The sequence below is a fragment of the Callorhinus ursinus genome, unplaced genomic scaffold (assembly GCF_003265705.2).
Source record: "Callorhinus ursinus isolate GAN/ISIS: 27379988/994484 unplaced genomic scaffold, GSC_fseal_2.0 scaffold8, whole genome shotgun sequence".
Taxonomy (NCBI): domain Eukaryota; kingdom Metazoa; phylum Chordata; class Mammalia; order Carnivora; family Otariidae; genus Callorhinus; species Callorhinus ursinus.
Window position 1 is genome coordinate 501,194 of NW_027397070.1, and position 17,711 is coordinate 518,904.

At 43.0% G+C, this 17,711-nt stretch overlaps 1 protein-coding gene across 1 annotated transcript; it reads right to left on the reverse strand.

Annotated features, from left to right (window-relative positions):
* Positions 1-95: 95 nt before the first annotated feature.
* On the reverse strand, positions 96-11,999 carry METTL3 (methyltransferase 3, N6-adenosine-methyltransferase complex catalytic subunit). The gene is made up of 11 exons (XM_025870379.2): positions 11,748-11,999; positions 5,380-5,597; positions 4,880-5,284; positions 3,349-3,524; positions 2,535-2,751; positions 2,121-2,308; positions 1,707-1,745; positions 1,414-1,522; positions 1,229-1,294; positions 969-1,081; positions 96-328 (listed from the first exon to the last, which is right to left on the reverse strand). Exons 1-11 carry the CDS (start codon positions 11,845-11,847, stop codon positions 217-219), a joined length of 1,743 nt encoding a protein of 580 aa, XP_025726164.1. The 5' UTR covers positions 11,848-11,999; the 3' UTR covers positions 96-216.
* Between the last annotated feature and the right edge of the window lie 5,712 nt (positions 12,000-17,711).

A 17,711-nucleotide genomic window follows, 5' to 3' on the forward strand; every position in this document is an offset into this window, starting at 1 on the left:
CATATTCCCAGCTTACATATAAGAAATCCTGCTGAGAGATAAGGTGCACGAGATTACACACTGTCAAGTGGCAGAGCCAGATTTTGACCTTGAAATCCCAACCACAATACAAACTTTTATTTAAATAAGGAAGAAAAACTATTGTACAAATATTACTCTTCAGGTGCAGCCTACAGAGCCATGGCTGTAGGTGCTTAGCTCTGTAAGGAAGTGCTTCTACAGATTTTTAGGTTTAGAGATGATACCATCTGGATACCTTTGCTTGAACCGGGCAACCACATCTGGGTCTAGTAGGTGGATCCCATCCAGTTGGTTTCCAAGGGTGATCCTGAAGTAAAGATAAAGAAGAGGCAAACCAAAAAATCCTGGAATTAAAAGGCTTAATATTGTTAAAAGATGCTTACCTTTTATTAAGGCTGCCTGTCATCTCATCTAATATTCATGCCAATTCTTTTAAGAAGACCTTAATATTAGAATAGTATTTGGTAGTATGACTGGTTAGGAACTGGGCACAGATTTTGGTGTTAAAATAGGCTGGATCTGTATTACTTAAGGGTTAGTAACAGACAGCTAACCAGGCGTACTTCACAAAGTTGCTGCCAATGATTATTCTTTGGATAAATAAAATGCTAGCAACATGTCTTCCAAAGCTCTACTAAGAGAATGAAAGATACTGAAACTGTTGACAGATTAAATGGATTCTTAACCACCAGGGGGCAGATTCAATACATCCCATAGAATAACTGAGGAAAATCTTCAGTAGAGACCCTTTAGAGAGCAGTTATTTGGGTCTTAAAACCTGTTGGGTCTCCAGTGAATGTTGCAGAGCCCCATAAAATAGTTTAAATACAAGCTTGGGTGGCTTATGAATCCTCTGAAGCCCATTTTTAAACTACTGAAATATGAGGTAAATCTCTACCAACAGCCATCCTTGACCATAAACAGGAGGGCTACTATGTTTGCCTTACCAGTTGGGCTGCACATTGTGTGGTCTTCCAAATAACTCAATCTTGCGAGTGCCAGGGGATAGTCTCTCAATCATGCCATAGATTTCATCTGGTTTATGACTGGTAGAACGAACCTAGGAAAGCAAGGCTGTAGTTACTTTTATGTTACCAAAGATTGCAAGTCTAGCCCTTTCCATTTATATTTATGATCAAATGAGAGAACCTGGAACACACCTGACTTGATTAATGTGGAAGGTTTGGATGCCTGGGGAAGCACATACCTCAGCTACGATCACATCGCAATCCAGACCCTGGTTGAAGCCTTGGGGATTTCCTTTGACACCAACCTGCTCAGCACAGAGAACAGATTACCTTATGGAACCCCCAGCATTTGAACTTTTTCTCAGTAAGTCCAACAATTCCTCTTTCTGCTTCACCTACTGAACTGGGCCCCAGTGTTGCTCACCAAGCAGTGTTCCTTCCCGTGGTTCAACCAGTGACCTGTACGGCCTGTCCGAATAATGCGCTGCAGTTGATTTGTCTTCACCCAGATAATTTCATCTACCCGTTCATAACTGTGGGACATAAGGAAGAGAACTAGAGCTTTAATCAGGCTTTCACAGTTGAGGGGTAGTACCATCTACTCTACAGAGGAAAAGGACTCATAGGGAATACTCTGGGAGAAGAGAACACATCTCAACTACAGCAATTACATTTCTATTTCCTTCAATAGAAAGCAACACAATGATCACTACTTACCCCCAGAGGTTCAGACATTCTCTGCCCAATTCCATGGCCCTAAAAAGAAAAGGGTTAAACAGCTGCTTTCATGTCTGTATTTTTTATCCCTTCAAGATACCGAAATGTTTTCAGTAGACATTCAGTGAACATTTACATGCAAGACGCCGTTAGGGCAACAGGATGGATCTAAGAATGAAAACATAAAACAGTATCTATTCTCAATGGCCTTACCTTTCATAAGGAACAGATGTAAAGTTAAATATAATTCAGGTATCATTTGTGTTATATACAGGCATTAGGTCTCAGTAGCAAAAAAGGCTGACATATAGTCATACAGTTAATAGCAGGGCTAGGAAAACCCAGGATTTTATTCCCACCCAGTACTCACTCTGTACTATCTGCCCATACCTACATATCTTTGAACTGCATTACCTGCCTGTGACCCAGAGGAAGAGAAAGCCATCATCCTGCAGTACTGGTATGTTGAGCCTGCGCATCTCATCATCTGTCAGCGTCCCATAGGGCAGCTCCATGTGAATATCCCAGGGTGGGTCAGCCATCACAACTGCAAACTTGCCCAAGATACTGACGTCCAGGTAGCGGATATCACAACAGATCCACTGCATGAGGTGGTATTTGGTCATCTTTCCTTCCTTCACTCTCAGATTCATGGCCCCAGTCCCTCTTTTCCATTTGATTTTCCTATTCCATTATAAATATGTATATCCCACACCATTCCCAATCAGTAAGATAGATTGCTGATTATGCCTGCTTTCCTACATGTATGGCTGCCCTACTCAGATATAAGTACATAAATTGAAGTAAGTTTTCTGAGTGGACAGGTACCTGAGGAGGGAAGAGTCGATCTGCACTGGAGTCACCTCCAACGCTCTGTGTAAGAGCAAGCTCTTGGCTAGGTGTATGGTCTTTGCTCCCAGGAGCCTCAGAATCCATGCAAGCATCAATTTCATAGTGAACATATTTGCAGGTATCCATGTGGAAACATGTGTTAAGGAAAGAGCAGTCACCTAATGACTCATCAGTGTGTTTATTGATGATTCGTCTGGGAAGATAAAAAGGGAGAATGAGAATCAAGATGGTGTTCCATAGTTAGATCCCATAGTTCAAGTTCCAAACTATTTCAAAATTTTGTCCTTTATTACCCTCTCCTAATTTTATCTTTAGAGCTTCCTCCAAGAGTTTGCAGAGAAAGGAAGCAGGTAACATGGAAATCCATAATGCACACTAAAGAAGAATTTAATTCCTCTCTGAGCAAAGACAACTTTCTTAGGACAGGAAAAAGGGCTTGCTGGTTAGAGCTGAATAAAACAATGGCCTTAGAGCCCAAGTTCCTATTTCTAAGATCATCCTTCCAGAGAATTTTAACTTTTACTGGGCCTCAGAGACAGAGATGCCTTGCTAATGCAAGAATGGGACATTATTTAAAAAAATCTCACATCTGTTTGGGAGTGCAGTCTGTATTCTATCCCACAGAACGCTACTTCTGAAAGTACACCTTCAGAATCTGGAGGTCTAAGACAAATCATTAAAACCATTTAATGACAGGATCAAAGACAGAACCCCAGTGACTGGAAAAATGTGCTGAAAATGAATGAGTGCTTCTGGGAGCCCCACCCCACTTCTCTCCCCCCCAAGACACCTGAAATGCAGCTTGCGGCAGGGCCGGTCAGCATCACTGGCTTTCATGCACTCCTCCTTGGTTCCATAGTCACAGAACTCTTGGACTTGGGCCCGACCTCGTGAGCGAAACTTTTCAACAATGGACTGTTCCTTGGCTGTTGTTGTATTTAATAGCTCTAGGATCTCCTGACTGACCTGTGACAAAAGAAGCCTTAGACTTAAAAGGGTTTGCAGATAAAATGAGCCCTAAACCACCTCCCTAAATTCTACTTGATAATGTCCTGTTCTAAGAGGTGAATGAGCTAACCTAATACGGGAAAATTGGGAGTTCTAGAAGATTTGTCATGGGTTCAGTACTTTCTTACAGATCTGCATTTGGGATGGAATTAAAATATCTGAAGCCTGGTTCCTACTGCTGAGCATTAAGTTAACCTCTCCTCCCCAGGAAAGCAATCCTTCCCACCAAAACCACTTATATTTACATAATCAAGACACAGTAAGTACTAAGCACTTCACTGTTCAGCTGAGTCTATGCAACAGTTCTGTAAGGGAGGGTACTCTTGTTATCCTCACCTTACAGATGAGAAGACCAAGGCTCAAGAGAAGTTAAATTTAACTTGTCCATATTTACACATGTAGAAGTAGCAAATGGGTAAGAATTCATGTGAGTCCATTATTTATATTGAGAACCACAGTTAACTGCCAATTCACATTGTTTAGTAATCAGTTTCCATAATTAATGAATGGTCCATGGTAACTACCTTCCAGTATTGATCTCCATTCATCTCCCTCTGTTCCTATATTTGGGGTCACTTCCGTTTACCTGATGATTCTTCCAATGACAAACATTCTCAAAATCGGGAGTTTCTCAACATTGGCTTTATTGACATTTGGCGGAAGTAGTTCTTTATCATGTGGAGATTATCCTATGATTGTAGGATGCTTAACAGTATCACTTGCCTCTACCCAGTAGATGCCTGTAGCACGACCCTGTGTTGCGACAACCACAGTGTCTTTATGTGATTGCTAAATGTTCTCCGGGGGAAGGAAGTGGGGAAAAATAATCCCCAGTTGACAACCACTATTCTAAACCCACAATCCTAAGAACTGCTCCTTGCCCTAGGGGTAAATCCCTCCCAACCAAAGCTGTAATTCAAAGTGTATATGTGAGGAGTGCCAGGTTGGCTCAGTTGGTAGAGCATTCAACTCTTGATCTTGGGGTTGTAAGTCTGAGCCCCAAAATGGGTGTAGAGATTATTAAAAATAAAATCTTTAAGGGGCACCTGGGTGGCTCAGTCGTTAAGCGTCTGCCTTCAGCTCAGGTCATGATCCCAGGGTCCTGGGATTGAGCCTCACATCAGGCTCCCTGCTCAGCAGGAAGCCTGCTTCTCCCTCTCCCTCTCCCCCTGGTTGTGTTCCCTCTCTCGCTGTGTCTCTGTCAAATAAATAAATAAAATCTAAAAATAAAAAAATTAAAAAATAAAAATAAAATCTTTAAAAAAAACAAAGAAACAAAGTATATGTGTTAAAGCATTTCCATCTACCCCTACCTTCTTACTCTGTTGTTCCTTAGTAGACTGCTGGTTCAGAAGGCTCTCTATCTCCAGATCAACATCTGAGGCAGCATGTTTCCTTGATTTCTTGGTTGGCTCCTTGGCTGCTTCTGATGCTGTAGAGGCCAGGCCAGAGGCCAAAGAGCTAGCAAAGGCAGCTACTGTGGTTGAGTCCTGCTCTGCACGCCGCTTCTGCCCTGTGATAGTCCCTGTTACCTCCCCAGGGCCCTTCTTTTCTGCCACAGCACCCATCATAGCAGAGAGCTTGGAATGATCAGCATAGGTCACAAGAGTGGGATGTGCGTCATCTTGTAAGAGACCTCGTTTTACCTCAATCAACTCCTGAGCTGCAAACTTCTGTAGGAGGCTTTCTACCCCATCTTGAGTGGCAGGGGCATCTGGCTAGGGAAGGAGGAGAGGGAAAGGCAATAAGACACTGACCATGAACTGAAGCAAAGTAAGTGTTATATCCTAACCCTGTCTTATCAGATCATTACCGTGGAGATGGCAAGACGGATGGACACAGCATCAGTGGGCAATGTTAAGGCCAGATCAGAGAGGTGGTGTAGCAATTTCTTCTCTAACTCGGGGTCTGTAGCTAGTTCAGGAACTGCTGAAGCTGTGCTGGGCTTAGGGCCACCAGAAGTGGGTGCAGTAGGCACTGGGCTGTCACTGCGGAAGGTGGGAGACAGTGCTGCCTCTGGATTTCGTAGATCTAGGAGTGAAGAAAAGTGAAGAAAATGATAAAGGACAAGGACTGTAGGTCTGTCTAGACACTCCTCAGGAGTCAAATTCTCCAACATTCACAGCACGTATTTTCATTTCATGAAGAGAATTCTCTGACCAAATTTAGCACTAGATCACCTTTCCTCAATCATACTCAAGCATTCACTGCTTTGCCAAGATAATCCTGGATTTTCTGAGAACCACTTACCTTTTCTCTACTGAGTAAGAGGTATTTTCCTAATTCCAGTCCCTGCTGTGGTTCAAAGGAAATTAGCAGCATGGTAGATTTAAATGTCCATACCACCTCCCTTCAGTCACTCGAATGACAACCAAAATAATCAACCCAAATTTAGGGGCACCTGGGTGGTTAAGCATCCCAACTCCTTTTAATTTCACCTCAGGTCATGATCTCAAGATCCTGAGTTTGAGCTCCATGGTGGGCTCCAAGCTCAGGGGGGAATCTGCTAAAGAGGCCCCTCCCCCAGCTTGTTTGCACATACGTGCTCTCTCTCCAATAGTAAACCTTTAAAAAAATATATTTTAAATAATAACCCAAATTTTAAAGCCAGAAATATTTTCAACAACCTATCAGCTCTTCTGAGGAATGGAGTTTGAATTTTAAAGAATTAAGGCCACTGGACACCAGAGGATATGTAAAATGACAGTGTTGAGGATTAGGACCTTTTTCTTTATTAAAGATTTTGTTTTTAAGTAATCTCTACACCCAACATGGGGCTCAAACTTACAAGCCCAAATCAAGAGTCGTGCGCTCTATTGCCTGAGCCAGCCAGGTGTCCCTAGAATGTGACCTCTAACACTCAAACACAAGAATTTTATAAAACTTTGCAGAAGGGCACCTGGGTGGCTCAATCGTTAAGCGTCTGCCTTCCGCTCGGGTCATGGTCCCAGGGTCCTGGGATCGAGCCCCTCGTCTGGCTCCCTGCTTAGTGGGGAGTCTGCTTCTTCCTCTGCTCCTCCCCCCGCTTGTGCTCTCTCACTCACAAATAAAATCTTAAAAAAATAAAATACAAATGAAATATTTAGCTCTGGACTTGTACCAGAATTCTGTTAAATATTATAAGATATAAGTGGGTCATTAGTTTACATTTAGAAATATTTTGGTTACTTAAACATTTTTACTCTAATGGAATTGACTTTAGTAAAATTGGACTCACAAATTCCAAGGAAAATGGAGCTGAACTATATCAAACACCTTGCTGGAACAGTTACATTTTATGAAAATGAGTTACACCCTATTTGGAAAACAGACTCCACAATACCATACTAGCTGGAAATGTTAAATAACTGACAGAACTTGGGCGCCTGGGCGGCTCAGTCGTTAAGCGTCTGCCTTCGGCTCAGGTCATGATCCCAGGGTCCTGGGATCAAGCCCCACATCAGGCTCCCTGCTCCGCGGGAAGCCTGCTTCTCCCTCTCCCACTCCCCCTGCTTGTGTTCCCTCTCTCGCTCGCTCTCTCTCTGTCAAATAACTAAAATCTTTAAAAAAAATAACTGACAGAACTTTGTTCACTTTGCTTATGATTCCTTTATGTTCTGCTAAATCTTAAGAGTAGAACATTTGCCAGATGAACTGATACAAGTTCCTTGTTTTGTTTGGCAAAGAGGTACTGTATATGTGGAGATCCCTGAAGCACTTTCAAGGTCGGGACAAGAAAGAATTCAAGAGCAACGGACCCAAGCTAAAAATATGTAAGAAATGTAAGTGACAATTATTATTTAGCTTAATTGGAAGACTACAGGCAAAATTTCTGCACTGAACAGGATTGAATGATGACTGCTGAAGTCCTTGCAATTCAGAGATTCTAGGAGTCTAATAAACTTGAGCTAATTGAGCTAAATACCCCAATTACAATTTACACTGGGATAAAACTCTGAGATTTTTTTTTTAAATCAGTCAAGTTTTAAAATATTTTGAAGTAACCAAAAACTTATTTCATTAAGCAACTGAAGCACAATCAATAATAAGTATTATTTTTAAGGCAGAAGAAACAAGTACTCTAAAATTAGGATTTCAGGGGCGCCTAGGGGCTCAGTTGGTTAAGCGCCTGCCTTCGGATCAGGCCATGATCTCAGGGTCCTGGGATCGAGCCCCACGTTGGGCTCCCTGCTCAGTGGAGAGCCTGCTTCTCCCTCTCCTGCTTGTGCTATTTCTGTCGCTAAATCTGTCTCTCTCTCTCAAATAAATAAATATCTTTAAAAAAATAAAATTAGGATTTCAGGGATGCCTGGGTGGCTCAGTCAGTTAAGTGTCTGCCTTCGGCTCAGGTCATGACCCCAGGTTCCTGAGATTGAGTCCCGCATCAGGCTCCTTGCTCGGCGGGAAGCCCGCTTCTGCCTCCGCCTGCTTCTCCCCCTGCTTCTCCCCCTGCTTGTGCATGCGCGAGCGCTCTCTTTCTGACAAATAAATAAAATCTTAAAAAAAAAAAAAGATTAGGATTTCAGAATTTCAGGGGGGCGCCTGGGTGGCTCAGTTAAGCAACTTCCTTCGGCTCAGGTCATGATCCCAGGGTCCTGGGATGGAGCCCCACCTCAGTCTCCCTGCTCAGCAGGGAGTCTGCTTCTCCCTCTCCCTCTGCCCCTCCCCCCCATGCTCTCATGCACCTGCTCTCATGCACCTGCGCACATGCTCTCTCTCTCTCAAATAAATAAATAAAATCTTTAAACTTAGGATTTCAGGCATTACACCCACAAATTGTTCTTTTTTTTATTTTGTTTATTTATTTGACAGAGCGAGCACAAGCAGGGGGAGCTGCAGAGGGAGAGGGAGAAGCAGGCTTCCCACTGAGTAGGGAGCCGATGCGGGGCTTGATCCCAGGACCCTGGGATCATGACCTGAGCCGAAGGCAGACGCCTATCGACTGAGCCACCCAGGCGCCCCCCACAAATTGTTCTATATGTTATCTACTGATGTAACTCATTATTATATACTGATATAACTCATTATTCATATATTTATTTGTTTTATACATTATGTACTAATATAACTCATTATATATCTTTAACTCCTACAGTATGCCAAAGGGAGTAAATCATATTAGCTACTGTTAACAGAAAATGGGGCTAAAGGAAGATGTGGGTAAATTTTAAGTCAATACCCAGGATACAGGTCCTCTGTTATGCAGCTCCGAAATTTTTAATATTTTAGGTAAGCCATAAATTATCCGTTACCCCTCCCCCTTAATTCATGTTTAAACTTTGTGCCAGGTACCTTACTTATCTTGCTGCCATTAATATGAGCTTTATTTTGTTTGTTAAAAAATGGCTATGGCACCAGGGTGGCTCAGTAGATTAAGCATCCAACTCTTGGTTTTCACTCAGGTCATGATCTTATGGGTCATGAGATCATGCTCAGCGGGGAGTCTGCTAGAAGATTCTCTCCCTCTGCCTCTCCCCCCACTCAATGGCAGGCCCTCTCTCTCTAAATACATCTTTAAAAAAAAAATAAAGACCTAAAAAAGTAATAATAAAATATCTAAATAAAAATTTTAAAAGGCCTGGGCGCCTGGGTGGCTCAGTTGGTTAAGCGACTGCCTTTGGCTCAGGTCGTGATCCCGGAGTCCTGATATCGAGTCCCACATCGGGCTCCCTGCTCAGCGGGGAGCCTGCTTCTCCCTCTGACCCTCTCCCTTCTCATACTGTTTCTCTCTCTCTCTCTCTCTCAAATAAATAAATAAATAAATAAATAAAATCTTAAAAAAAAAAAGGCCTAAGCTCCCTATAGATAACACCTACTACACCTTTTTTTTTAAACCACCTTAAGGGAAAATAAATAAATTAAACAAGCCACTTTAAGGTATGACTGACATGTAAAAAGCTTAATATATTTAACAAATATAACTTTATGAGTTTGGAAATAAGGTTACACACCCATGAAACCATCACTACCATGAAGGCCATAAACCTATTGGAAAAAAAAATGTACTTTAAAAATGCCAAACTAAGGAAGGTCTCCCAGTGATTCTTTGTCCATGGTATTTGCATTCATTAATGATATGGATACATTTTAGTTCACTTAATATCCATGTCTTTTCTCCCTGAGCTTTGTAGTAAACAATTAAGTATCAGATTTCACTAATGCTATAAAAATCAAGAGGTAGTAAGAAAATTTTTATTTCCTGCAGGAAAAGAATGGAATCATCTAAATTATTAGCAAGCCTTTGGTTATTCTTACATGGAAACTTGATTAATAAACTAAGAGAGTATGTCTCATGTTTTCCTAAGAATCCTGATGCTCAAAGAAACAGATTCTTTGGAATAACCAAAATAATTCAAAGAAAGAACAGTGATAGGCTGGTTTATTTTGTGTTTTATCTCTATCTACTCCCACAGTACCACATGGGCCAGCCAAAGCTCTGGGCCAGAAGACAATACATTTTTTTTTTTTAAGATTTTATTTATTTATTTGACAGAGAGAGACACAGCAAGAGAGGGAACACAAGCAGGGGGAGTGGGAGAGGGAGAAGCAGGCTTCCTGCTGAGCAGGGAGCCCTATGCAGGGCTCGATCCCAGGACCCAGGGATCATGACCTGAGGCAAAGCAATCCAGGCGCCCAACAATACGTTTAAACACAACCTTAAAAATATTTTTATAAGTCCTAACCATATTCTTTAGGCAGATGTACTAGGAATCTTAACCATATTTTAAGTGGGTCAAGAGATTAAGTCAAGAGATATTTATATCAAAAAAAAAAAAGTATTTACATTCAAGGGAGAATACAATCTTGTTGTCAAAATTATTAAACATGCTTAGCATGAAACTGAAGTATCGACACTCTAAGTTAGGTTTGCACATGGCACAAAGTCTGGTTAATACCAAAGTGTGGTTATTACCATGGAAAAGTGAAATGGAACTTAAAATTGACTACTAATTAATCTCCGATCATAGGACTTGTACTTCTTCTTCCTCTACTTGCCCTGCCCTCTTAACTTCTCTTTAATTATCTAAGTCCTATGTAGCCATCAAGATCAAATCACAAGTGCTAACTCATGTTGCCTTTGCAAGTAAAGCCAACTCTTGTTACTTTTCCCTTCCCTGTCTATACTTATTGTGGATTCATTCATTCAGCATTTTACATATATCATACCATAGTTCTGAATTTTTTATAAGCATCTGAATTTTTTTTATAAGCATCAATCCTTTATCCCCCCTAAATTTTAAACTCCCTGAGAGCAGAGACAGTATGTCACTTATCTTTGTCCATTTTTTGTTAGGCACACTGTAAATACTTAACAGATGTTTGTTTATTATGGTGTCAAAGTCCTGACAGAACATCTAGGTTCCAGGGGCCAGAACATGAGCACATGGACCTGATATGTACCAAGACAAGATTTAGAGATGGACTCCAGGATATTAATAAACATTGGAACTACCACAAGGATGGTATGGATTCACTATCCTTGTAGATCTTTATAACTTATTTGTTTTAAATAATCCAGGGCTTGTGCTGGGGATAGGGGTAGATAAAACTGGACAATCATTTGAGGTTCCTTCAAGTTTTGTGACACAGAGGGCAACGGGAGGGGAGAAAAAGTTTAAAAACATAAAACAAATATTTTCAGGTTTCTGCTTGGGACGTAGATGGCTAAGACAATGCCATTTCTTCTACTCATTTAGCAACTCTGTAAGGGTCCCTGAGCTGGTCACTGTGGATACAAAGGTTCGGTCCGTGCTCTCATGGTGGCTACAGTGGCAAAGAAACGACCACTACAAAGCAGTCGCTATAACGGAAGAACAAAGCGCCATAGGAGCAAAAAAAAAAAGGGGGGGGGCTTAACTGTTTCAAGGGATTGGGGGGCTAGGAGGCCTAGCAAAGGCAACGTTCGCGCAGACTTAAAGAGGAGTCTGCCAAGCGGACGAGGGTGGGGTGGGGTGGTGGGGACCAGGCTTCTGTCCCGAGAATGTGAACTGGAGGAACCAAGGCCCGAGGTGGAACGGAACTACGACTACGTACAGGAGGACGAAGGGTCTGTGTGCTGAGGGTGAAAAGGAGAGTACTGATGTACCAGGTATTAAAGAAATGACCGCTTGGGAAAGGGTGCTGACTTGGGAGGTCTTTTTCTCCAGGGTTCCCTCCCGCCCTCCCTGGCTAAACCTCGGCCCGGACAGCCCCGCGCCTCACCCAAGTGCCCCGAGTCCTGCTTCCGCCTCCGCTGCAGCCTCTCTCGCAGCGAGTCCAGCTGCTTTTTGTGGGCCTGGATAGAACTCCACGTGTCCGACATCCTAGTCTCTCAGCCGGGACACGTCTCGAATCAGGCGCGGTGGACTAGCACCTCCCAGCCCCAGCAGCAGGAAATCTCCAATTCTCCCGCGGACACCCCCAGGCTAACCGGAAAGAGTTCCGGGTAATGCGCTAGCCGGGAAGTCATTTTCCGTTTCCCGCTCGCTTTGAAGCTCAAATGAGAGCCACCTTAGGTGTTGGCAGGATGGCGGAAATATTTTTAATAGGAGCTCCCCCGTTCTTCCGGGCGCGGTGAAGCTGTGGTTTCCATATTACTGCCTGGCAGAACAGCCATGTTGCTTATAGAGGCGCATGCGGCCATGTTGAATGTAAGGAGTTGACCCAAGGTGTTAAGACAGCACTAATAGAGCAGCAAGTGTAGTACAGATTTTTATTTATTTTGCAAAGATTTTATTTTTAAGTAATTTCTACACCCCATATGGGGCTTGAACTCACCACATGGAGATCAAGAGTTGTATGCTCCACTGACTGAGCCAGTGAGGTGCCCCAGTGGTACAGATTTTTAAAATGAAAGACAACTAATTCCTTTTGACAGTTAGATACTAACATACCTTTTCCGCTGTAGGTGTTGCCGTTTTATGTTTTCATGCATTTATTTATAAAGATACAGCTATTAGGGTGCGCCTGGTGGGCTTAGTCATTAAGCTTCTGCCTTCAGCTCAGGTCATGATCCCAGGGTCCTGGAATCCAGCCCTGCTTGGGGAATCCCTGCTCTGCGGGAAGCCTGCTTCTCCCTCTCCCCCTGCTTGTGTTCCTTCTCTCGCTGTCTCTCTCTGTGTCAAATAAATAAAATCTTAAAAAAAAAAAAAGATACAGCTATTACGTTGGTTTACAGTCTATGGGTGTGTGCCTGGAGGTGCCCTTCTTTGAAAGAGAAGGAGGACTGGGCTCCTGGGTAGCTCAATTGGTTAAGCATCTGCCTTAGGTTCAGGTCATGATGCCAGAGTCCTGGTGTCTAGCCACATGGCTGGGTCCCTGTTCAACAGGGTGTCTGCTTCTCCCTTCCCCTCTCTCTCTGTCTCCCCCCACCACCACCACCTGCCCCTCTCTCAATTTTTTTTAAAAACCACATTTATTTAAAAAAGAAAAAGAGGAGGACTGATGGTGCACAGATATCTTTTTTGTTGTTGTTGTTAAGATTTTATTTGGGGACACCCAGGAGGCTCAGTGGGTTGAGCATCTGCCTCCCCAGCCCCGGGTCCTGGGATCAAGGGGTGGAGCCGACTTAAAATAAAAAGGTTCAGGCTTGAAATGACAGCTATGGCTTCAACAGATGAAGCTATAGGAGAAAATTCCAGGCTGAGGACATGATAAAAAAAAAAAAAAAGATCTAGAGTTAGGAAATTATGATGTATGTCCTGCCAATCCAGATTGGTTTGCTAAAACAAAGAGAATTACATTAGAGAATTTAGGAGGTCATTTATGTTTCCATATTTGAGGCCAGATGGAAAAGGGTACATGTTACCTTAGTAAAGAAGTTGGAATTTATTCAGAATACAGCAGGGAACACTTTAGGGTTTGGGAATAGGCAGCTCTTTAAAGATTAATCTAGTGTTCTAGTTGGATTGAGATGGGGAGGAAAGAGTTTAGAGACAGGGAAAATAGTAGCCTTTTTTTTTTTTTTAAAGTAGGCTCTATGCCCAAGGTGGGGCTTGAACCCAAAACCCCTTGGGGTGCCTGGGTGGCTCAGTCGGTTAAGCGTCTGCCTTCAGCTCAGGTCATAATCCCAGTGTCCCGAGATAGAGCCCTGCATGGGGTTCCGTGCTCAGCGGGGAGTCTGCTTCTCCCTCTCCCTCTGCCTGCCTGCCTGCTTGCCTGCCTACTTGTGATCTCTATCTCTCTCTCTGTCAAATAAATAAATAAAATCTTAAAAGAAAAACAACTATTAAAGGGTCACATGCTCTACCAGTAGAGCCCACAAAGCACCCAAGTTAGTAGCTTATTTCAACCGGTGTTTGGTGATAGGGCCTTTAATTAACTCAGAAGCTGGTTATGGAGTAATGGAAAGGAATGGGTGAATATGAGAAGTGGGGGCTATTGAGAAGAAAGATGTATGTGTATTGGAATGTAGCAGTTTCATCCATTTATTCAGCAAAGATTTAGTAGTGATCAAAATATTCATTTCCAAACTTTTTTCTCAATTTAATATACTTACTAGGCAATTTACACCATCTTTTGAGATGTGTAACTTTGTGTGTTTGTTTGTTTGTTTGTTGAGATGCATGACTTTATATGTGAGCCTTCAAGCAGAGGACACAGAAATGTATAGGGGCTCATATGAGTATCTCTGGATATTTAATTCTCAGGATTATACTTAACTAAAAGGAAAAATGCTATCTTCCTCAGCTGAAATACTCTTGGAAAAGTTGGCTGATACGAGATCATGGAAGACTACTCAAGGGGACTGCTCTACCTAAGGGTTTTGGCTTCCTTTAAGGACCTGGGTCTAGCAACTGCCAAGAAAGTGGACAAGGGATGCTTTTGTACTTTCCTTTGGGATGTATCCTGTGTGCCCCTATGTTTAGACACATGTATCATTCCTGAAGTAAGATAATACCATTAATCCTATATTACAGATTTTTTTTTTTTTATCTGACAGAGAGAGAGAGAGAGCATAAGCAGAGGGAGGGAAAGAAGCAGGCTTCCCGGTAAGCAGGGAGCACAACCTGGGGCTCAATCCCAGGACCCTGGGATCATGACCTGAGCTGAAGGCAGACACTTAACTGACTGAGCCACCCAGGCACACCTATATTATAGAATTGTTAAGGGGCGCCTGGGTGGCTCAGTTTGGCATTTGCCTTCAGCTTGGGTTGTGGTCTCAGGGTCCTGGGACCCAGCCCGCATTGTCTCCCTACCCAGTGGGGAGTCTGCTTCTCCTTCTCACTCTCCCTCTGTGATCTCTCTCAAATAAATAAATAAATAAATAAAATACTTAAAAAAAAAACCCAAAACCTAAAATCCATTAAAAAAATTGTTAAGAGTTCATTGTTCACAAATCTGAATCCCTCACTTGTTATAAGATCACTTTCTTTCAAGATCCTTAACATATAGAAATAAAATACATAGAAATCATATAGCAGTTAAGTTAAATAGTCTCGGGGGAGAAAAAAGTATTGGACATAGCCTTGTAGAAGAAAGGAGTTGATTCATCTTGAAGATGGAATTCCATAGGTTAAACCCCTAAACAATATAAGCATTTTTGTCTAGGAAAGGAAGGATTTTCTAGTGGAAGAGATTCAGTCTCTGGTAGAATTCAAGATATCTAAGGCCTGTATTGCCTCCCCTTACCTACAGAAGAAGCCAAAGAAGTAGCACAAATATTCCTGAAACTCAACCAAATCAAGGGCAGCTTCCAGAAGTCTTTGCTTTCACATTCACTTTGGGTAAATTATTACAGTAGTATATCAGGCAAATTTTAGGAGCATAGGAGGGCCACTCAGCATGCTCTGCTTATAGGGGGATTCTTTCTAGACTCCTCATGACCAGTTTTCTGCCCACTCTTAGCCAGTCTGCATACAATCCTGAGCAGTGCATAGGGAAAGGAACCTCACCCAAACCTCTTCTAGTCAAGACAGAGTGCAAGCCTAGTTGTGAGCAGATGAGTGCTGTATGCACTACATTTCTTAACTTTTCTTCATATCTGCTGTGGTAGATTGTTTCTAGAGTTAGTCACAGTGCTTCCCATCCCATATGCCTTTATGCAGGGTGACTTTGCCACTCTTCCTTTTAAGAGGTAAAGCTTATTTTCTTTCCTCTTGGATCTGAGCAGGACTTTTGACTAGTTCGGCCAACAGAATGTAGCAGAAGTGATATTCTTTGAGTTTCAGAGCCTAGGCCTTAAGAGCCTTGCAGCTTGCACTGCTTTTACCTTCTTGGAGACCTGGGTCATCATGGGAGCCCATTCTCTCTCTCTCTCAGAGAGAGAAAGAGAGATATCCTAGAGATTGAAAGACTTGAAAGGGAAAGGGGCCCACAGGAGGGACAAGACAATAAAGAAAGAGGCCCCAACAATTCAGCCACTCAGCTGAAGGGCCAAAAGTGAATGAAGCCATCTTGGATCCTCCAGCCCAAATCAGAGTTGCCCAAGTGAGCTCAACCCTCACTACATGGAACATAGACAAGACATCCTATCTGAGACCTGCCTAGACACCTCATGGAATCATAGGCAACTATATAATTATTGTTTAAGACACTAAGTATTGGGATGGTTTGTTGCATAATAATGGATTACTGAAACACCCACAATACTGACCAAATACTACTGTACTTCTTACTTGTTCTTTAGTCAAATGTTTTTTTCCTTAAGTTTTTTTTTCTTTTTTTTTTAAGATTTTATTTGTTTGACAGAGAGAGAGATAGTGAGAGCAGGAACACAAGCAGGGGGAGTGGGAGAGGGAGATGCAGGCTTCCCGCTGAGCAGAGAGCCTGATGTGGGGTCCGATTCCAGGATGCTGGGATCATGAGCTGAGCTGAAGGCAGATGCTTAATGACTGAGCCACCCAGGTGCCCCCTTAAGTTTTTTTTCTTACCCAATTTTTATTTTACGATCAAAAGCAAAATGTCCACTGGGGATAGCCAATCTGTTATTAAATTAAGCATTAGAGGGGCTCCTGGCTGGCTCAGTCAGAAGAACATGCGACTCTTGATCTCAGGGATATGAGTTCAAGCCCCACGTTGGATGTACAGATTAGTTTTAAAAAAATCTCAAAAAAATAAGAGGTGCCTGGGTGGCTCAGTCGGTTGGGCATCTGGCTCTTGATTTTGGCTCAGGTCATGATCTCAGAGTCCTGGGATCGAGCCGGAGTCAGGCTCCCTGATCAGCGAGTAGTCTGCTTGTTTCCCTCGCCCTCTGCCCTTCCCCCCGCTTATGCTCTCTTTCTCAAATAAACCTTTTTTTAAAAAAAAATATTTTATTTATTTATTTGACACAGAGAGAGAGATAGGGAGAGCGGGAACACAAGCAGGGGGAGTGGGAGAGGGAGAAGCAGGTTTCCCGCGGAGCAGGGAACCCGATGCGGGGCTTGATCCCAGGACCCTGGGATCATGACCGCAGCCGAAGGCAGATGCTTAATGACTGAGCCACCCAGGAGCCCCAGTTTAACTTTTTAAGATTTATTTATTTAGGGGCGCCTGGGTGGCTCAGTCATTAAGCATCTGCCTTCGGCTCAGGTCATGATCCCAGGGTCCTGGGATCAAGCCCCGCATCGGGTTCCCTGCTCCGCGGGAAACCTGCTTCTCCCTCTCCCACTCCCCCTGCTTGTGTTCCCGCTCTCCCTATCTCTCTCTCTGTGTCAAATAAATAAATAAAATATTTTTTTTTAAAAAAAGGTTTATTTGAGAAAGAGAGCATAAGCGGGGGGAAGGGCAGAGGGCGAGGGAAACAAGCAGACTACTCGCTGATCAGGGAGCCTGACTCCGGCTCGATCCCAGGACTCTGAGATCATGACCTGAGCCAAAATCAAGAGCCAGATGCCCAACCGACTGAGCCACCCAGGCACCTCTTATTTTTTTGAGATTTTTTTAAAACTAATCTGTACATCCAACGTGGGGCTTGAACTCATATCCCTGAGATCAAGAGTCGCATGTTCTTCTGACTGAGCCAGCCAGGAGCCCCTCTAATGCTTAATTTAATAACAGATTGGCTATCCCCAGTGGACATTTTGCTTTTGATCGTAAAATAAAAATTGGGTAAGAAAAAAAACTTAAGGGGGCACCTGGGTGGCTCAGTCATTAAGCATCTGCCTTCAGCTCAGCTCATGATCCCAGCATCCTGGAATCGGACCCCACATCAGGCTCTCTGCTCAGCGGGAAGCCTGCATCTCCCTCTCCCACTCCCCCTGCTTG

Excerpts from the sequence above, each read along its gene's own strand:
- METTL3 (XM_025870379.2), bottom strand. The coding sequence starts at position 11,847 with ATGTCGGACACGTGGAGTTCTATCCAGGCCCACAAAAAGCAGCTGGAC. Across the intron at positions 1,295-1,413 it reads ACGGGAAGGAACACTGCTTG|GTTGGTGTCAAAGGAAATCC; the intron begins GTGAGCAACACT and ends TGTGCTGAGCAG. Across the intron at positions 1,082-1,228 it reads GCGATGTGATCGTAGCTGAG|GTTCGTTCTACCAGTCATAA; the intron begins GTATGTGCTTCC and ends TTGCTTTCCTAG.